At 41.6% G+C, this 22,517-nt stretch overlaps 1 protein-coding gene across 4 annotated transcripts in view; it reads right to left on the bottom strand.

Moving 5' to 3' along the window:
• LOC122417073 (uncharacterized RNA-binding protein C3H8.09c) overlaps window positions 1-22,517 on the bottom strand; it is a 146,242-nt gene that overhangs the window by 43,958 nt on the left and 79,767 nt on the right. For 2 of the 4 annotated variants that reach the window (XM_043430318.1, XM_043430319.1), the window contains one exon: window positions 14,392-14,633. The exons of the other annotated variants lie outside the window; for them this stretch is intronic. In XM_043430318.1, coding sequence (XP_043286253.1) covers window positions 14,392-14,454 — 63 coding nt within the window. In that variant the 5' untranslated portion in view covers window positions 14,455-14,633. The remainder of the gene's footprint in view (window positions 1-14,391; window positions 14,634-22,517) is intronic. 4 annotated transcript variants of the gene reach the window in all.

The raw sequence follows: 22,517 nt of genomic DNA, 5'->3' as shown, positions 1-22,517 counted from the left end.
GTGCATATATTTTTACACGTAATTTTTATTCTTCTCCCCTTCCCGCGTTCCCCCTAGTTTTTTTTTATTCTCTTCTTTTGTTGCGTATGTGCACGAGCGCGCATACTCATTGTGGTATGGCCAGTGTGGGAGTATATATAGTTGGCGGGGCTTGCAGATCCTTTGGATTTCGTGGTCCGGGACGGATGGTGGTAACACGACTTTCCATGCAACGCCAGGCCGCGGGCGCTATGAAAATCACAGTCTTTTATTCATGAAATCCCACGTGCCGGTTTTTTCTCTCTCTCTCTCTTCCTTTCCGTCCTCGCTCACCCCCGAGCCTCCCCCTCTCCAGCTCTCCTTTCCTCTTTCTCTCATACCAACGCTCTTTTTTCCTACGACAATGGAGACAGAAACTACATTCGCAGGCGCTTTTCGTCGCAGTCGCCACCCCCCTCCCGTTTCTCCTCTTTCGACGGGTCTCTGGACCAGCAGCCTCCAGCCAGACCAGCGACGATTCATTGCAGCCTGCAATAGGCTTCGCATATACCGTACATGCACGTGGACACGCTATACGCTCGCCACACCGTATCGCACAGCCTCCCTCGTTCCATAACTTTTCTCTCCTTTTCCTTTTTCTTCTGCGCTCCTTCCCGCTCACTCTGCCTCGCTCCCTCTCTGCTCTACATTTCGCCTACCTTACCACCGGCCCATACATATGCAAAGAAGGGGCTCCCCGGTGAAACTGCAAATCCTAAAGACACTGTATATTCACCCCCCACCCTCTTCCACACCCCTTTCGACTACCCTCGTCCTTTCACACCCTGTTTTTTTCATACGTACTTAGATTTGTCTTGTTGACCTGCATATGTTCACCAGATAAATTACACACCGCCTTTATACACTTCGTGACTATTTTTCTACCCATTTTTCTCATCCTTCCGCATATTTCTTTGACGATCGACCCATGAATCCTCCGGGATTCGGTCTACGAGTTATACTGCATTTTTTTTAACTATTATTAATCTTGCGAGATACTCCGTCAACCCTCGTAAGAGTTTTCGTACGATAGAAAATTCTTCAACACATTTTCGAATGACGATTCGTCAAGTTTTCTTATCACTTTTGTAACGAGGGTCTTGAAATGCGTCCACAAAAAATTAACAAACTCGATGAAAATTCGTAAAAATGATCAATTTTTATAAAAATTATTACCGAATTATGAGGCAGTTGGAGTACGAGGAGGAAATTTAAAAAATGCTTGTGTATCCTGTGCTCGAGGGGACTTGGGATTAAAGACAATATATTTTTCTAAATAATTCGTTTCCCAAAAGACTTTTTGCGTGCGTTTTTCCATGGAAGACATTTTTGGTTGAAACGGTTTTCTATGGAAAATGATTGCTTTATCAGTGAAGAATAAAAATAAATTTTGTCCCAACTCGAGAGAGCAGGACAGCTCGAATTACTCCAATTTGCAAAAGCATTTTTACTCGCTTCGAATATACGAGGAACAACGCGAGAGCTGCATGACTCGTTTATCGATCACAATTGTCGTAAACCACGTTCGATTAAGTGTGTTCGGTGCATTTACGAAATTAGACGATGCAAATGGGGGAGCTGACATCGAAAATGCCGACGAGACGAATTAAAAGCGTGCGGCTGCTCACTTTTCCGGTATCGCCGAGCATCCCAATCAGCATGATTCGATAATGCATAATCGGAATGCTGATTTACTCTGGAGCTGTTTGAATTCACCGAGCGACGTATTCAACTGTCGAACAAGTACGAAGTCTCTCGTCTCAGACTCCCCGCGGTTCATTGGTGAGGTAAGAAAATTTCAATTGCTCTTATAGAAACCATCGAAATTTTCATGTCCCCTGAGAATCAAGGTCGGTATAAAGAGACGAAAAAATCTCTCAACGAATAAACAGAAAGTCTCGTTGATTATTAAAATTTTGATAAAATTTTACAGAAAAATGAAAAGAAAAAAAATTGTCTCGCGATTGTGACGAGATGAAAAATTTCATGGTACCATCAAAAAAAAGCTTCGTGCGTGTGCACCCTCACAGTAAACTCGAAGGCAAAGCACTTTTGGTTCTTCAAATTGTAGATATGAAAAATTTCATTGCTTCGCTAAGAAGAGGACGAATTCCAGGAGGAATTCCAGGATGAAATAAAATTCACAAAAACTTTTTCACGCCGAATTTCGTCGTCGAGATATAAGAGACGATAAAAAAAAAATTGCTACTTCTTTACGTCGCATGTGAGGAGGTCAGCAAATGTGAAAATTAGTTGAGTCAAAGGCTGGCGAAATATAGGGTTTCACCTGTCAGACGTTCGTTCTGTCTATGAAGGATAAATTAGAAGACAGTAGTTGGCGCGAGGAAGGCTTCCTCGGTGATATTAAAGTCCGAGGCAATTTTCACGACTCGTGTCTTGATTGGATTTAAAAGATTTAGAATAATGATTTTGCGAGATCGGGCATGTGGCATGCGTCATGTCCGGCGACGAGGGCGCGAGGAGAAAAATTGCCAATATCTGTCTCTCATTCGCGCGTCCGTATGTGCCAAATGGACTGCGCTCTTTCCGCGTCCACGTGGCCTTCCCCTGCTCACATTCAATCCGAATTCGTGCGTATCACCGAAAAACATATCCACGGGATCGATCTCTCGTGCCAGTGACGTATGCGCTCGTACTCTCGCTCTCCTTTCACTCTGATTTTCGATTCGTCCGTTATACACCCCCGAGGGAATAAGATTCGAGAACAAATTGATCGCCCAAAGGACTCCTTCCAATTCTTTCCACCTTCCACACCGCTATTCGCCTCAAATCATAAGAAACTTACTCACGGTATAACTCTCGGATGGAGGCTAATAAAAAGTTTGCATTTCCCAGCCTCCCAAAGCCCCGGATCAATGACTATTTCCTTGTCAATTATTTATCAGCTTCTTTATCGATATTGGAGCCCGGGGTAAAACGAGCTACTTTGAAAACTATACGCAATTCGCTTGTTTTCTTTTTTTTCATTCTTCATGTTTCTTTTAGAGGTAAAAAAATGAAATTTCGTCCGAAATTTCTTCGTTTTTTCCTAATTATCTTTTTTTTTCATACTTTTATGCAGTGCGGTGAAAAAAAAATCATAAATTTTTACCTCGTTTTGCCTCGAATTTTGTATTTTTTGAATTTAAAGAAAAACTGTACATTTGTTGGTGTTTTTGTTGAATTTTACTTTTGAATATTCGGACAATAAATTACAATAATTGAAAAGAAGTATTACGTCGTGAATTGGAAAAGACATAATCTGAATATGAACTGAAATGGCCCTACGAATGCGCCTTAATTTGGAAAATGTAACCTAATAAAGCTTCTGATATGATTGTAGTTTAAAGAATTCGTAGCTTTTCACTGAAATAGTGAAATTTTATATGAAATTAATATGTAATATTTGGGAAGATAATATTATGAGACTTAAGCCCACAGGGGATTCCCCGAAGTCTTTCGTAAGTTTTCAATGGCTAAAGCAGCCCTGACGAATTGAGATTAAGCGCTTTTGCAGATACGAGCGTGGCTAAAGCTCTCTCACAATCCGTTAATTCAATATACTCTTACTCCCCTGAATTTACGTGATGTTTTATCCGAATTTTTTCGCTCGTTTACCTCCCTTTGACAGTGAGAGAGTTTTATTTTTTCCATTCTCAAGCCCTCCCTCCCTCCCGTGAAACTACGTTTATTTTTATTCGAATTCTTCGTCTTTTTCGACGGCAGAAAAATATCCTTGGCATTTATTTTGGATCGAGTTGTCCATGTTGAAAGGTCTGCTGCTGCTGCTGCTGCTGCTGCTTCGTCAGCAATCGTCACTTTTCAAACAAGTTGCAAGATCGTTGAAAGAACGTGGAAAGAGCATTCCTTGGGGAGGATTTTGCAAGGGAACTTGAATCCAGGTAAACGCAATTCACCCCTTACAAAAGGCAATCGCACGAAATGAAAAACCACTTTTTGGTGAGGAATCAATTTTCTGGTCAAAGGCAATTCAACGTGAAGTTGAAAACATTGAAAATGTAGAAATTCGTATGCGTTTTGATGCCTCGAATCTAAAATAAATGACCTTAAAAATGTAAGAGTGAGAAAATTGAAAAAATTTCAAAATCCACTGCAAATATTGAGGAAGAAATTTCGAATAATTTTTGTCCCAAAACTCTTTTGAAGATGCGTAATTCCGTGAATCATATTTTCAAACAATAATGTCGTTCGTGGGATAAAATGACTGGAATTAATTCACAGCCAGGTACACATGATGCGCCCGCGCGCTCGCACGTTAATTCGATAAAAATTTACACGACTTTGTGCGCCCTGTTAGCGCACCGTTGGCAAATAAACCTTTTTCGTGCCTATTTTACATTCGCGAATTCGAGAGGTATTTCAGAAGGGCAATGAAGAAAAAGGAAAAGTAAAAAAGCATGCAGGGCGTTCGGCGAGCGAGCTTAACCAACGGAGCGAAAACTCGCACTCTCAATGAGGGAATACGCTACCCTCCATTTCCTGGAACATCCGGTGATGAAATGCTTGTTTCCACGTGCTGTGTCACCGAGGTAAACGAACGTCTACTCTCTCCGCGAACCTCGCGACTGAAAATTTCATTTGCATATGCAACTACCATTCTTGCCTGCTTTTCGTTTTCGCCACCTCCTTTCGTGCGAAACAAAATATTACGCAAATTTCGGAGCGTGAGGAATAGTTTCATGAAAAAATTACGCGTTCAATTGAATTTCCGATTCGTTCATTATCCCAGTCGATGCGTTTACGAGGAAATTTGGAGCTTCGATTTGCGCTTAGCCAACAGCCATGTTGTGACTAACTCCAAAACAAACTGACTCGAAACTAACTCGATGCAAAATGTGTCTGAAGTTTGAATCAAAATAATTTTCGGGAGGGACCTCGAAACTGGCATGGCGCGCGCGGACGAACCGTCGCGTATTTTCAATCATTTTTCTAGCAAATAGTAAAAATTCCAGGACCGAAGAGACCCACGCCTAAAATCGTGCAATTTCATCGTTTTTTTTTTTTTTTTTCCATTCAACACCGAAAATCTTTCAAATCGTTCATTTTACGATCGAAGCATTTAGTAGAAAGTCGCGTTTCGAAATATCGTCGGCGATGCTTTTTCGTTGTAAATTGGCACGAGAATTTAACAATTACGTTGCTTTGATAAAAATTGGGGGGAGAGCAACGGCGTTGTCTGGAGCAGTCGAATGAAATCAGCGAGAATACTTCATAGCGGCTGACCTACTTCATGGTGGCGAGAACTGAATACACGCGAGAAGAATTCTTTCATTTTTACGCGCGCACATAAAACACTGATCCTGTCACCTGGGAGAGCTGGTGAAATTATTTATCTGCCAGTACGGCGAAGTGTAGGTAATTCTGAACAGTGAGCATCTGGTGCAGAGTAACTAAATCGGGTTTCAATCATATATTTTAATCCGAGGAAAAATCAATTGGAATATTGTCAGAATTCATTCTAATTGATACGAGACTTTGGCCAACACACCGTTTTATTTTATCTGTTTATATTCTCCGCGCCGAGGACCTGCAGCGGCGCACATTGATTTGTTCCTTTTTATTTCATTTTTTGCTCGTTGCCTATTGTTTTTTTTCGTTTTTTTTTCCATTTTCGGACTCGAAAACACGTGAAAATTGTTTGTATCTTTGAATCGTACGAATCGTTGCGCGACCCACGAACGAAACGATGCGAAATATTTAAATGTCCAAATAATCAATATTCCGGGAACGGTCGAGCCGGCATGAATTGCACAGGCTACGGGAAGACCGCGGCTGTTAAACTATTCGAATTTCCCATACATAGGGTGCTCTGCCACGGCGATAGCTTATCCAGTCGAGAAATGCGAATTTCCTAGCAGACTTCGAGACAAAAATGTTCCAACTGCTTTATTTTTCGAACCCTTCCACGGGGTGGGTTTACAATTAACGATGCTGGAAAACCAGTAGAATGTTGAAACGTTTCACAGGGCTCCTGGAAAAGGATAAACGCTAGCGAAAGCTTTCTTGGGGAGGAAACGAAACGCTCGGGCATTCGTCTCCTGAATATTTGCCACGTTTGATCGTTTTGACAGCGGTCGAGGAGGGACCGAAAAGCTGCACCGAATTTCTGGGGATTTGATCCTGAGGGTTGGAGGCCGATGGCTATAATCGAAGGGTCACCCTGTACGGTTCATCCGAGCACGTGGAAATCACACGCCAAATCCAGCGCTGCAGTGCGCGCATTCATTATATAACCAATCGGACTGCAATTTCGAGCCTCCAATTTCCGAAAAATCGATCAAAGTGTGAATAAACATATTTGGGGAAGAGAACGCATCGAATTGCCATGTAATAAAAACCACCAATAACGAGAACAAGGTTTATGAAACGCCTGCCAACCATTTGTGTGTTGCCCCGGAAGTCGGCTCGCCGCGAGATTTTCCGTCGTAAAGAGAGTCTACGTGGCCCAGCGTGTTTCCTCCTTTTTTAACACGTTTCTGCAGCTCCTGTGCCGGTGCTTTTCGAAGTAATTGAATTTTCACGATACTCTTTCACGCCGCCAAGCATTTCTGTGTATTTTCCTCGCACCCGCGTTCTAATCTTTGGATACAGCGGAACGATCCCTCATCCGGATCGTGGCCCCAGTCAGAGGCCTCGAACCTTGAACTCGGAGGGCCCCCAAAGTCCACCCATACTCGCTGTCGATCCATAAAAAAAAAAAACCCAACCAGCTTCGAGCCTCCTACGAAATTTTTTATCCCATCGTTCGATTCGTGAGAGCATCATCAGTGCCCCTCCTCAAAGTCTCTCCCAAAGTCATTTCTAAAGGAGAAAATTGTGGAGTCGGCATCGATATTACCCCCTGGCGGTGAGGCAAACGTTAAAAATGTTAGATCGAGTGTGCCCCATTGTGGCCTAAACGATGCTGACCACTGTTTGTGCAAGCATGTGTATACATACTCGTATTATACATAGATGTATATCGTGGTACTTGACAATCGTGAACACAGCGTCACATTCACGTAACAATGCCCACTGGACGAAATTGGATTTATACCCTCCATTACGACAAGGCCGTAGCCGACATGGTTGAAAGCCTAAAACCTCTCGTAGATATTCGGCTCTCAACTCCCAAACGACGATTTCGGACAAAGTGCCTCATTTGTTGGGCAAAGCAAAGATGCTTTTTTCGTTCTTTATTTTGTTTTTAGTGTGTGTGTGTGTGTTTTTTTTCTTTCTAAAGGACTCGTCGCGTCCCTCCGGATAAAGGTTTCGCGATTACCATGCGCTAAAGTATGCAGGCTGGAAAAAAAATTACGCAAACGAGCAGACTGCGCTGGGAGAGTGGTGGGATCGGCTCACTTTTCCGCTGGTGTCAACTTTTATGTTCCGCTGGACGACCTCTTCACCTCTTCCAACTGGATGGCATGTAGGGAAACATACGTATAGTGGGCTCGTAGGTACTCGAGTATTCGAGGGAAGGCACCTCTGAACGTGTACAGTATTCCAGAACCGATAGCGAGCTTTCGTAGTAGAAAAAGGGGATAAAAATAAAGTTATGGATAAAACTTATCTCTCGAATCTGTTGACCTGAAAAATAAGATGGCGATTGAAATTCAAAAGAAGAATGAGCCTCGTGGGATTCGCGTGCTCGAAATACTCGTCCGCGGAGCTCAAAAGCACTATTCGTTAGTAACGAAGTTACGAGAAATTCCGGTAGGTGGCGCACGAGACGAGTCGCTCTCGGCAACGATCCAACGGGTCATGACGTATAAGTAATCTCTCGAAGGGAAAGCCTGCAAACGTGAAATGTGTCATCGCGAGCGATATCGCTACTGGAAAGTCGTTGAACGGAACCGAATTTCACGGAGTCGATGTGTTTTAGTTTTTTAATAAAACAAACACCGAATAAGCGACCATCCGCACAGACACGTAGTTGGACAGCTCAGAGATATTGTGTACGATATCCGAAGCAGGAATAATTCAACGGTGAATGTTTGAGTGGTCCTATTCGAAACTATCCATCGAGGTAATATCATGGGTTATTGGGCCCGAGAGCACGTGAAATTCCTGTATATCTGCTCGGAAGTTCCAGGGATTAGTGTCGAATACGTGTACGAGGAGACTCCAAGCAGCATTCATGACCGCTCTGAATGGAGCTGCATTTACCTTTGTGTTTAAATGCAGTATTCCCAATCGATCGGCTATCCTCTCTCGTTCTCTCGTTCTCCCTTTCTCTTCTTCTCTCCATTTCGTTCTTCACGTCTGACCCTTGCAGCAACTACAACTGTTGTTGCTCAGCTCTATTTTACCTTTTTAATCCGATACCGTTCGACGCGAACTCGACGCGTGAATTACTCACCCACGTACATAAGTTAACAGTTTTCAATACGATGCAAGCATTATTTCCAACGGGAGCAACAATTCTACGAATAGGAAAAGTATCTTCTAAATCGAACGATGTATTCCTTTCAATGTGAAATGTCCATAATGGTCGACTGAGTGACACTGAATTTTGGGGTTCCAATCACTCGTATAGAGTGGGATATTTCGACACTAATTCTCTGTTAAACATTTTCGAAACAGGAAAAGCTTGACAGTGAAGATTTCGCGGTAACGTGAATATTTTTCGTCTCAGTGGCAGGGAAAAGATTATTTGAAATTATCTAAATAACTCTCTAACAATTTCAGTAATTCTTTAATTTTGTTCCCTCCCGAATTAGCAATTCGTAGGTCTTCATAACCTGCACCAACGATTTCGTGAAATAATAAATTCCAGTGAATTACAAATGTTTTTTTTTTTTTCGTTTAATCGTTGGACTCGAACGTTGCAAACTTGAGCGGCGTCGTGCGACAATCGAATTGGAACGCAGAATAGTTTCTATCGATAGGAAATCATAATAAATTACTGCTCCTTCCTAATTCGACGATGAGTTGTTATTAGAATGGAGGCTGTTCCACTGATTCGATAACAGTTTTAATATTCGACGAGGCAGTTCCATCTACTGGGGGGAAAGTCGCAGATTCTTAATCTCGTTTGGCAATCGGATTAAAAGCTGTTTAGCAAATCAAATGGATTCATAGCCTCGGCGCAGGAGCAAGAATCCACGCTTTGAATACTCTAAAGTTGATTGGAGTATCGTTACTCCCTGCCTGGAACGTCATTGATGCGATGCTGACAAGTACCAACATTGTCAGTGCCGTAATCGATGCAAGTTTAACTCGTTGATTGTACCCGAGCTCGAGAACACGGACGCTGCTATCACTGAAACGAGTGACAAGTTGACCGAGGGTCCGAGGAGGGATCCACCGCGTTGTGTATGGACGGTAACAAGCCGGAGCTCTGAACTTGGCCGTTGTTTCCTATTCCATAATCAACTCGCCACCGTGTAAAAGGACAATGAAAAAAACGGATGCGCATACATCACGATTGTTTATTTACCGACGAATGTTTTCACGCATAAATAAAAAAAAAAAAAAAAAAAAAAAAAAATTAAAAAGAAAACAGAAAAATATTGCCTGTTCGACTATATATTAGAATCGTTTAGGGAAACGCTAACGAGAACGCGTTACATGTAATTGCGATCGTGGGGGCGCTTTAGAACCTTCGACCAGCCCATTCTCGTTAATTCCTCGAGTTCTCTCTCGTTCTTGATGTAGCTGACTGCAATTTGCCGCGGATTTGAATCTCCCCTCCCCCCCCCCCCCCCCCCCCTCCCCTCCTGATAAATCGCGACACTAATTTATCTCCGCGAAAATCCTAAATCAAGATGCTCGGCTCCAATTTAAAACGCATTTTCATCAGCCGAGGCCCATGAATATTTCGGGGAGATGAGAAAAATGAATGCTTTTATTCGAGCCTATAAATCAGCGTGATCAACGCACGCTTTCGCGTCTGAACCTCTCATTCCATTTACTATTTTTCATTCGATTTTTCTTAGTGACTAACAAGTTCGTCGAAGATTTAATTAAATTTGAAAGAATTTTTGAATCTTACAAGTGGATAAATACAATTTAAGAATTGAAAGAATTGCGATATTCAAGTGAAACGCATGGAAATAAAGTTCGGAAGCGGGGAACAGAAGAGTTGGACGTCGACGCATTATAATATCTTACGACGTTCGTTTTGCTCCGGACTTGTCACTCATTTGCAATTCTTATTGAGCTCAGTTTTCTCACTTTTTGTTCCCTCATATTTTCAAAGTTAAACTGTTCCGGGAAGCGAAAGATATTCGACTTATAATAAATGCGACGAGCCAGTCCTCGAATCCACTCATACCGCTATCAGAACACTATACGACGGATTAAGGTCTTTTGGGAAATTCTCTGTCGAGCATCGACGTCCGCTTCGACGAGTCAATACATTCGTTTTTCTGATCATTAAAACCGAGAGATCGTCGAAATATTGAAATCCCAATTGTCATGAGCGCGATTCATTTTTTCCATCATCCAAAGTGAGTTAATGCTCTACAAAAGCGTTGAGTAGCCCTTCAGAATTGTTTTTTTTTAACGTCAAAACTTTTCTTAAACTGTTTTTCAGCCAAAACGATGAGCACTGTTGTCGATTGTTGCCAGGCTTTGCACGAGCTCTTGTGCTCTGCTCATGTTAAAAAAGCAACCCGAGAACTATGACTTTTGAATAAAGAGACGCAGTTTTAAACCGCAAAAATCACGAAAGATTATTTTTTTCTACGGGCGAGCCAGAATAAAAGTGAGCTTTTACTTTGTACATTTAATGAGGTCTTTTTTCATGCCAATTACCCAGGCACACGACGAGCCATTTACACACATACGTGAGTGACGTCGCTGGCTCGAATGTTTCATTTTCGCGCGAGAACACACGTTTGAAAATACAGACTGAATTTTAGTTCGTTTCACGGCGCGGTTGCGGTTTCAACCATTTCGCTATATCATTTGTGGGCAACCTTTGAAACTGCATAAAAACAATATTCACCTGGAGGCTTTGGTCCGAGAAAACTCAATGCTCAAATTCGTTTAGTGCCTACAAATATTACCGCTCCAATGAACCGTATGGCAAATCCCAATCGTCATTAACTGTCGTTCCAGAATTGCGGATAATAATATTATCAACGAAAAGCTATCGCAGAATATTGATTCACGAAAATAAGTGAACAACCGACGAGACTCGTTCAATCTAATTGTTAGGCATCATCGAGATTTCTTTTTTTTTTTTCTCCCCCAAAGTAACAAAAGTACATTGAGGAGCGTCATTTTTTTTGATGCGCGGAGAGCCAAAAATAGCTATTCTTCTATACAAACGACGACGACCTGCTATCGTTTGTGAAGGAAAAAATCACTACATTTAGTCAAATATTGTTTCAGGTATTATTTGCGGAAAAAGGCTGCTTTATTGATTAAAAAGCGCTGAACGGTGAATCTTTTATACGAGATCACGGATGAGAATTCAAACTGTGTTTGTGGTATGACGAATTTCTGATATTTCGTTTTTTACAAATGTGTGGTAGCGGAGATGAAATATTTTGTTAAATTTTCGAACAAACGGTTATTCGAAAATTGGGGCAATGAAATCAGGGAATTGGTGATTCGAATGTAATTCGAAAAGGAAAAAATACGCGATGACCGAAGCTTGGATTTTTTACAAAAATGAATTCGCAGCGATTTTTAAGGGGTCTAGCCCAAATGGACGAGCCGAAAAAGACTATTTTCACGAATTTTTTTGTAGTACAACTCTTAAAAAGAAAAAATAGGCGCGCGCTGTTGATAAAATCTCTGGAATGGATGATCGGAAAAAATAAAAATGGTTTCAGATTTAATAGGTAAATGGCTATGGCGTACGATTTTTGATTTTTTCAAAAATCACAAAATGGTACCCATTTTTCCAAAAACTACGAAAAAGCACGTTTGTTTTGAGAAACGTAATTTTGAGATAAACGCGTTTAAACAAAGGCGCTTCCCGTGTAAGAAATTGCCAGGGCAGCCTTATTATGAATCGGGGCCTTACAGGGCCTAGATGTGGATGCCCTGTCATGAGTTACCATAGCATTGCCACATTAGGACCCGAACAGGTAATGCTAAGGCCGCCATACTTATTTAAAATATGGCTCACCTGTGGCAACCTTTTAAGGGCCTAGTCGGCAGAAAGAACCGGAGCCTTGACTATTTAGATATGATATTTTCAAGGCAACCATTCAAGGACCTAGTTGGGCTTCGCTAGGGTTGCCTTGATTAAGGTAACTAGTGTACTGCATGCTAGTCCAATGAGTGCTAAATTTTCAAAACGCTTTTAGACCAAGTTTAACGTACCGATTAAATGTATTGTTAGTGGATTTGTATTACAGAATATCTTATTAAGATGTAAAAATATTAAAAACGCTAGTTTTCCAAAACTATCAACTGATAAATGCAAATTTCCATGCTGACACATTTTCACTGGTATTTTTCAAAGAATTATCTGCGTTTTTTGATCGATTTTATTGCAACAAGTCTCATTTTGTTCGTCAACTGGTCCTCTATGAATCCACCATGTAGTTGTCTTTTCAACTTGATCGTTTCACTGTTGCAGCTAATTGTTCATTACATGAAAAAACTTTTCCATTCATAATTTCTGAAGGAATGAGTTTAAAGGAAAATCTACGTGGTGAATTCGTAGAGGATCAGTTGAGGAACAAAATGAGACTTGGTGCAATAAAATCGGTTAAAAAATACAGATGATTCTTTGAAAAATACCTGTGAAAATGTGTCATCATGAAAATTTACATCTTTCAATTGATAGTTTTGCAAAACTATCATTTTAAATATTTTTTCACGTTTATAAAATATGCTTGAATACATATCTACTAACAATAAGTTTAATCGGTACGTTGCACTTGGTCTAAAAGCGTTTTGAAAATTTAGCACTCATTTTACAAGCATGCAGTACAGGAGTTACCTTAAGTAATTAAATTCCGATTCATGTTGAAAAAGAAAAATTGAGCATCAATGTTTGTATAAAAATAGTACTTATATTAGAAACTTCGATAAATATTTACCGAAACTTGAGCGTTTTTTCTTCATACTGATATATTCCAATAATTATCGTTCAATGAGTAATAATAAATTAATAATAATTATTAGTATAAAAGCATAACTTTTGAAATTATCAGTATAAGGAAAAAACGTTAAAATTCCTAGTGTATCTACCCATTTATAGAAATGTCCGTACATTTATATTATTATTATTATTATTATTATTATTATTATTATTATTGCATTACATTATTTTATAAATTAATCTCTATTTTTATGTACGGTGTATGGTGAAGTTCAGTTTTTGTAACTTCACCATACGGGGATTACGATTTACCTGCATGAAGATTCTAAAATGCTGAATATGTGGCTATTCTTGTAAAATTATTCCTATCTGACGATAGCCTAGTGGTAACGTGCTCATGCAGGTAAGTCGATGGAAGCGAAGATGAGAGGTTCGAGTCCCGGTGATGGTGAAATTTTTCTGCGTAAATTATTATTAGGAAGATCGGAATTGGTTGAATAAGGCTAAATACGATCGGAAGTCAATTAAGTAATAAATAATTTAATATTTTTTAAATTATTTAAATCTTGACATGGCTCCAACAGGGCTACCCTAAAAGGCCCTGACTTATTTATCCCGTGAGGCCCTTGTAAACGAAGTGTGACATCCCTTCCGAGGGCCTGATCGGGGTCCCGATTAGGACCCTAATTATGTTAGGGAAAACTAAGCAGGGCCTCATCGCAGCCTTAATCAAATTCTTACACGGGTTGGACTGCTCAGATCTATACTTTCGAAAAGTGCAATAAAAAAAATGGACTTTTTGAAAATTCCAATTAGGGTAGAGCCCTTAATAAATCGACGGTGATTTGGGAATCGAGGTGCTGGAACGGTATCGACGTCAAATTTGAGTTGTAAATATCCTTAAAATATGAGTGAGAATAAAATTCGTTGGTTTCGCGTAAGTAACGCGGATCGTGAATGGAGATGAAAGAGAAAAATGAAATAGAACGTTGACTCCGCGAAGGAGAAAGCGTGGTATCTTTTATCCATCGCAATCGCATATATTTTGACGCTTTTCGGACAATTTCCCTTGCGCAAACATTTAAAACAGGATGCTGTAAGTTGCTCGAGGAAAGTAGCACTATTTCATGGTCGTAGAAGAGTTGCCAGCATCAGAGGAAATTCCCTCGAGTCTCTTGGCCGATAGAACAGCTACAAACCCCTGTACGTACAAGCATCCAGCTCTGTCTCAACTTTCATAAACCCTGTGCTCGCTTTCACCCCCCTCTTTTGCCAGGGCAGTACTCGCGTTCACCTTATTTCTCTTTTTACATCATCCAAATCGACTCGGTCGGCCTCTTCCGCTTGGCACTACCGCTTACCTTTTTCCTTATGTTATGGTTTGCATTACAGATATTGAAAAGACTCGAGGCGAGAGGACCCATATTGGTAACGTTGCCCACGCTTTCTCTCTGCCGACGAGTGCTTCTCACGTTCACGGACTAAGAGAATTTTCTAATATGCAGTATGCCATCCGCCAGCGATCCATTTATCCCGACGAATCCTCGGAGTCATCGACAGATGGGATACGGGGCACCAGGTGCCAAAAAAATGAACTGAAATCCTAAAAATCGGAATTTTAGAATTTTGTAGAAAGTACTGCAATTATTTGGGAACAAAAAATATAAAAAACGCTCAAATTTTCGATCCTGGCTTTCTTTCGATTCGAACGAAAAATTATAAGTTATGAGTATTAAGTTTCACACGTATTTGGCACTACCAAAAATCTTTTCAGCAACTACTCGCTTTAAGTTTCTTAACTTTTATGGTTGACTGTGAAAAAAACAGCGTCAACTTGACGCACATTATCATCGAATTCATCGGAATAATCCAACAGATTTTGAACAATTTGAAAAAGATAAAAACGAATATTTTACTTGGAAATTTTACTTAAAAAAAAATATGCAAAATCTGCTTGTGCATTAGAAAAAAACGACCAAAAGAAAGTAAACATTTTTGAGCAATGCACGTAACTCGTATACAAAAGACTAAAATACACAGAGACTCGCACAGGGCAGTTCGTTGATGGCTGTGTAAGATCGTTCGATCGATGAAAAAGGAGCATCCATAGGCTAATGAAATGAGTTATTTATCCCGACATTCGTCGACTCCATTAGTAATCAAGTTCCGCTTGAAGGAGCGTATTTTGTCACGTGTGTAAATTCTGCGGTTTTCGTATCTGACTTTTTATCATTCCGAATGGTAGCTACGGGGCTAGCGAAGCAAAGTGAAAAAAAGTGTGTCCCAGTAAACGAAAGGTTGCCGTCCAAACGTGACCTGCTCCCTTCAACCCAATAGCCTCACTGATGGCGCTGAGATTGCAACGGATGGTCGGAACAGAGAATCTGGCAGAAGGCCATGGAAGTTAGTCCGATGTTCGAGCGCACCAAGCAAATTAATTCAGATGTATAAATGTCTCGACGTTCCTGTATCACGTATATGAGGAAAAACAATCCATACGAACTCCTCTCGGGGACACACACCCCCGGGCAACATGCCGTATTTTAAGGTGGTGTAATACTCTCTGCACGAACCGTCCTCGTCGTCGTCGTGCCTCAACTACATTTATCCCGCTCACTCTTAATCTTCCTCTGGTTTTCGCGTCTATCGATCTTTTTCACTGATTCCATTACTCGGCAGAATGGAACAACGGGCATCGAGGACGTCTCACGCACGCACCAAACTTTCAAAATCTCCACATTTTGTGGCTCTTCGTACACTCAAATGCTGATTTTCAATAATAATTATGTCGAAAGTGGACTGAAACGTCACTTATTTGGTGAGAGCTCGTTCAACGTTCCATGGGACATTCACAGAATTTCAATTTCATGAAAAAAAAAATCGTGAGGTGCAATGTGAATTTCTATCAAAACGAAATAATGATTAAAAAAATAATCACGATCCTTGTTGAGGTTTCCCATTCGTTTCGAATGAACGTTGTAAATCTGTGCTACGTTTAAAAAAAAAAAAAAATTATCATTTTGAAGAGATCATGCGAAAAGTACGAAATTCCTTGTTAACGAACTTTTATCGAAAATGCGAACTCTCCCTGAATCACCATTCACAGGAAATGTTCGTTTCGTTATGAGTGTTCTTTCGCCATGTCGATTGTGAATTTCGAAGCATTATTTCGTCGATCTATTGAATCCACGAATCAAATGGAATTTCGAGTAGAACAAACGAGTGTGTGAAAAATGCTCAACAGGATTTTCATTATTAATAACGGCGAGATGAAAACCTGGCGATGTCACCGAAAGAAGGTTTGTCGACTTTGATTTATCGTGATGAGTAAATTCGAGGGTATATTAAAAAAAAAAAATGAAATATTTTTGATCGAGCGTTTTGTTCGATCCAAATGGGAGAAGCGGAAAGCGAGGACGAAACGAATATTCGAGTAAAATATCTCGACGCTCGCGTAACAAGTTCTGTTGGGATTCGTCACAAAAATCGGAACGAGAATTCAGCGATGTTTTCCGGTGGGTGCTGGATGTAAGAGCTTTGGATTGACCTCGCGTGGAATCGGATGTTGACGCAGCTCCCGAAAATAGAGAGATACGTTCGGTCGGTTGAACTGCAATTTGTTTTTCTTGCGGATTCTTTTTGACTTGCTCGGTTGGCCGTTTAATCGAGAAATCTGTGAGCGTTGGTCAGTCCAGGGGCGAGGGGGAGCGAGAATACAAACAAGCAAAAAGTGGTTTGCCGGCCCGTGAATGCGGTGCGTGGATAAACGATTTTGAAAAGCCTCGCTGAATTAGGTATTCGCGCGACATCTTGCGCTGAAAATCGATATTTCGAGGGGGTTTTTCATCGGTCACTGCCATTCCGAGGGGGATAAAACACACGGGGAAAGAGAACGAGAGAAAAAAAGAAGGAGAGGACGAGCGTATAGGCGGGCTGGTGAAACTGGTTCGCAATTGGGTATGAAGGTAGAACGTGTGCGGTGTATGTGCCGGGGGGCATCGCTGCGGGCTCGTATTCCCCCGCGTTTTTCGTAGCCCGCTCGCTCGCGGACACTCCTCTATCGATTGCCTTCCGATAGAGAATGTGTCCAGCAGCTTCGTCTCTGTTTCTATTCCTTCGTCCTGCTCGTTCGCTATTTTTCTTCAAGCAGAGTAAGCGAGAAAACAGAGTTGAATACGTAGAGCCGCGCCACTGCCGTTACGTTCCCAATCTCTCTCGTGTGCGAAAGGGTGTGTCGCCTTTATTTTCGTCCCGGCCAGCACGTCCTTCGGTGCGATACACCAAAATTCCCTTTGTTTAGGTTTACTCTGTGCCGATACGAGCAGCTACGATTTCTACCTTGTTCCCTCTCCCGTTCTCCACCTGCCCTGCTCACAGCCTCCCCCCGTCGCGCCGCGCTCTTCATTCCCTGATGGAATACTCCCAATCTAGGCGAGTCGCCCGCAACGTTCCTCGTGACTTTTAGAGAAATGAGATTTATTGAGGAGGGCCGACGACGCGAGCATTCGAGCCTAGAGAGAGGAGCTTCGACAGATTCTTCGGACCCCCTTCGACGCCATCTCGCCCCGTTGTCTCTCTTCCTTCGCCTCTGCTATACCCCGCTCAACCGGGAAAGAGACTGGCGGGTTTCTCGTTTAGATTTCAAATATCCGAGGACACGACGTCCTCCCGATAGCTCCCGACACTATTTACTGGCACAATGCCGCGTCTTTTCACCCTCCACTTTTCCTACCGATTGAAATCGAATACCTTACCGCCTCGCCACCGCGCACCACCTCTCATTTCACCCTTAAATTTCTACGTGATATACACTATTGACTTCCATTGTAAAGCCTTCTTTCGAAACCTGGGCGCCAATCGAACATTTAACTCGACATTTTTCTCACAATCTCAATAAAACTATTTCTGTTCTCTCTCTCTCTCTCTCCCCCATTTCTTCATCAATCATTACGAATTACGGATATGCGAATAAAAGTCACGCTGGGATGCCTCTTTTTCAAACACTTTTCATTTGTTATTGGCACTGAAGATTTTTTAATCTTTGTGGACGCTGAGCTCGCTTCGTGGCCTTTAGAAACTAAAACTCAAACGAGGTACTTCGAAATTGCCTCTTTTTAAATTTTCACTTTTTTCAAATTTTTTCTTTCTTCTATTATAATTTTATAAATTTTATACAACGAAGAAGACTGACGAAGAAGTTTTTTTTAAAGTATAGTAGTCGAGGTGCCGTGGAACGATGGATCGGAGCAGCACTGAAAATGAAAATTATTAAAAAGTAAAAGAAAAAAACAGTTTCTCGGGATTCGAGAGTACAACAGCTTCTGAAAATTCTGAAAAGTTTCGCCCCGGTCTCGTTCATCCAGAGCCGGAATATTCAACTCAAATTTTCTTGTAATAATTCACAATATATCCTTGAAAAAAAAAAAGAAAAAAAAACCAAGAAAGCGTGCCGTTCAATTCCTGTTGAATTATATCAAACTGGTTTCGTACGAGCCCGAGGCCAACTGCGGGAACGAAACACTTTCCAAAAATTTCTTCTAAACGAGGATGAATATTTGAAAGACGCAGTCTAATGATAAAGCAAAAATCGTTAACTCGTGAAAGCACGCATGAGCTCATGGGGCTCCATGGCCTGATGCGATTCGTGCGCCAGCCAGAGGGTGAATATTATTCACTCTTCCGTTTATCCAGCATCCAAACGTTTGGGATCAAAGTTTCATAGGAAGCTCTCTGTGAAAATCGAAATAGCCACAAGGCTTGTCAAATATGTACAGCAGCGTGTGCTTCAAGGGTCTCCTGAAAACGTGGATTTTTATTCGCATTTGAGTAATGGATCAGTCGAGATCTGACCATCGTTAAAATATCATTGTACACAGAAGATAATAAGCACGTTGGCAGCACATGGTGGAAGTCGCTCGGAAGAGCACAGACTTTTTAATATTCTTCAGAGAATGTCAGACACTCTGTAATCATGGGCTAAATTACGCAGTCACTAAATTATGGCCGATTACATGGACGGCCCAAATTACGCAGCCGTTGCTTCGTTGCTGAAGGCGTGCATTACACGATCTGCTTTCAGTACCGAGAGTCGACGTAACGCGCGTCGATTTTCAGGCACCCGATGCGTCAGATTAAGGCATTAACCTTTCTAGCAAACAGTGAAAAATGAGACTCTCGTATAACGGATATTCGTAACGAATAACTTTAGGACACGTTAGTCGCGACATCGTTTGTCTACACGGAGAATACGAGACTGAACATTTTTGCGGAAAGTATTAAAAATTCTTGTGACGGCTTCAAAGCTTTTTTTCGACATTTTTTTCCGGGTCAAAAACGGACGAGGGCGGGTGAAATTTTCATGTAAAATGTGGTACAGAAGCCATGGAAACGGAACAACGCGTGTGATGGAAATCGTAGCAGGATGAACAAAGCGCCTGGACAAGTTCGCGCCGACCACCGTTTCTATATTTTTCCACAATTATGCGTCCACTCTGATAATCTCCTCTTATAAAAAACACACTGAATGAATAAAATCCCATCGAAGAGTAGAACGAGTCACGGTTCTCGAAAAAAAAACCCCCCAAACAAAAATGAATCGCGGAAAAGAAAAATCAGCAAATCCCTGCGACGGAGGGTGAGATTATAGATTTCAAAAAATAATTGAGCTTTTGATGAGAATGTCCAGCACGCCATTTGTTGTTCCGTTTTCTCCAACAATTCTTCATAATAATTATTAAGGTTTTACCCGCAGGAAAGGTCGAACATTATTCCCTGTTTTGGCGCATTCCGCCGCGCGCGGTTCGTATTACGACGGAAAGCTCACAGGCCATTCCACCGTGTTCGTGTTCCCTCGAGTCTAATCGCTAGGGGTATTACCGTCGACAGAGAGCACAGCAGCATTCGGAAATACAGTAATGCGATGGAAACTATGCTCTGGAGCATAAACACGCGCGCATTGAACGTATAGAAAATTGGGCGGGCAAATTTGTGGATACATATTACTCGATTAATTATTGGATCATAACCTTCAACATTTGCTTCCTTTGGAGCATTCAATCTCCAATTAAGCTGGTATACACGTTCGAAGGCTGTAACCTATTAATTGTTTATTAGCTGGAATGAATTTAAACTTGAGTATTTATGCCCTTAAATATTCTTCAAACTCGTATGTTCCCACGTTGGAATGAATTTAACCAGCAAACATTGTGGTAACGATGCTGTGATTGGGGGGGGGGGGGGAAATCTCCCATGGAAATATGAGCATTTTCCATGAAACCGAACGTTTGGAGTCATGGAGCGGAACGGTCGAAGACGCAACCATCGAATTCTCGGCGAATTGATCGAATTTCAAGCCCAAAAAAATGAATCCCGTCATATGAGTTTTTCATCGGAAAATAAATCTAAATTCTTTTTATTTCCATGTGAAACGGCGGGATCGAGTTTCTTTGGGCTTTTTGGGTCGTCGATTGCCTGGAAGGAGCTAAAATGTATTTTTTTCACGCTGAAAAAAATCAAGGACTTCGGGTTCAAACTGATGAGAATTCTCCCATGAATTTATCTAGGTTTCGAAAAAAGAACATTTTTTTCACGTTTTCATATCAATAATTCCGTAGGGAATGAATCGGGGATCGACTCCGCATCGAATTTTCGCATGGAAATTGGTGGAATCTCCTCCGCCCGCGTGAAATGTGAAATTTTCCAAGCCCCAAATGACTTATTTTCGTCGTCGACGAAAGTTTTGAAAATTGCGAATTTTCATACTTTCAATAGATTTGACGTTTATTTGAGAAAGTCGTACCTTGTCAAAGTTTCTCAAACGCACTCTTCGCTCATAGCGGACAACGGAACGCTGAGAGGATGAAAGCGAGGCGGGGGATGTTTCGTGCTGCTGTGGTTTGCTGCAGGGAATGTACCGTGGCGTGGGTGATGCGCTTCCGCAAGTTCAAACGAAGCAGGGGTAGGTGAGCGGCGGACAGGGCAACAAACCCTCGTGGCAAACCTCAGATCACGCACGTTACGGTGGGAGCCACCGAGCCGAGTAATAAACAAGCGATTTAACAACTCGAAGGCCTCCTCCTGGCTCACTTGCCCTAAGTTTCGCTATCGAACGATCCATCGAATCTCGACACCTCGTTCGCTCCAAGACCATTAAATTTTCCATTCAACCTCGTGCTGCACCCTTTTTCGCCCTCTTTTTGTCCTCCCTCGCCGCGCTATACGCGCGTCATTCGGCCGCTCGACACCGCTATTTTTTTATTTCTTCCTATCAAACATCCTCGTCCAACCAAATAGCTGACTAACGAATCTGTGCAAGTAGCGAATATGTTTTTTCGGAATAAAATTCGTGGGAGAGACGCGAAGTAATCATCGGCGCTACTCGGTGATAGGTGCTTAAATTATTTTGACATACGTTTGACTGTCAAAAGAATTCTGAAGCCAGCACTCCTTCCTAGTTTTTATATTTTCAATAAAAAAAATTGTAAATTCGGATAAACGAAGGTGGAAAAAAATGAATCGACCCTCCATCCGAAACACTATTGCATTACTGCTTTTCGGCAATCTCACGCATCCAAAAATTCGACTGTTTTTTTCACGAAGTCTCCAGAAAAACTGGCTGAGAAGATATTCGAATAAAAAAATCATGGCAAATCAAGCAAAAGTACATTTTTGTTGCTCCATTTTCCCACTCACTTCTCCCTTACATTGCTGCATTCTCTTGCCTCACAACACACGTTATGAGAAATTCATGAGAGTGAAACGGAAAAGGTTGTTTCGAATGATTGAAGAAAGCCAAAAATCTTTTCAAATAACTCGAAGCTTACAACCGCCGGATTCTTCAATCGATTCCATATCAAAGCATCAATTACTTTGGTTCGTATTCGTAGTTCAATGGTTATCTGACATTTTCGAAGAAAGTTTGGAGCGCTGATCAATGAGGGAAATTGTACGAGCGAATTTCGACGAACGCGCCGGAGCTTCGGATTGGACGATCGTGTGCACGAATAACGAGCTGTCCATGTACGCGCGACTGGACGGTTACATTAATACCAGGGTATCACGAATTCACGATGTAATTTGGTCCGTTTTGCATGCTCGTTGTCACCATTAACAATGTGCGGTGATCGTGAAGCTCTTTGTTATCAAGCGAACGTTAATCGCAGTCAAGAACTTTATTTTTCAAACAATTTCACATGCAAAGACACGAAAAAAGGTTTGGCAGGGTTATTTAAATCGAGACACGAAATCCAGTGGAAACGCGCGCTGTGAAAATTATTGACGCAAAAACTTGTCGAGCCGCACCAGTTTAAAGCGAACGTTCGAGAGATCCAGCTGGCGTGTGACAAGTTCATGAATCGTTTGCCCGAGGCCAACTTACCTACGCGGATGAACCTGCTCGTCTGTGCTCTCGAGTAAAAAAGAAGTGACGAATTTAAAAATGAAAATTGGCTGAGAGCTCCCCGCCAGTCTGGGATCGTCGTCCAATCGC

The sequence above is a fragment of the Venturia canescens genome, chromosome 10 (assembly GCF_019457755.1).
Source record: "Venturia canescens isolate UGA chromosome 10, ASM1945775v1, whole genome shotgun sequence".
NCBI classification, from domain to species: Eukaryota; Metazoa; Arthropoda; class Insecta; order Hymenoptera; family Ichneumonidae; genus Venturia; species Venturia canescens.
The sequence above is the reverse complement of the archived record's forward strand: the minus strand, read 5'-3'. Positions and strand labels throughout refer to the sequence as shown.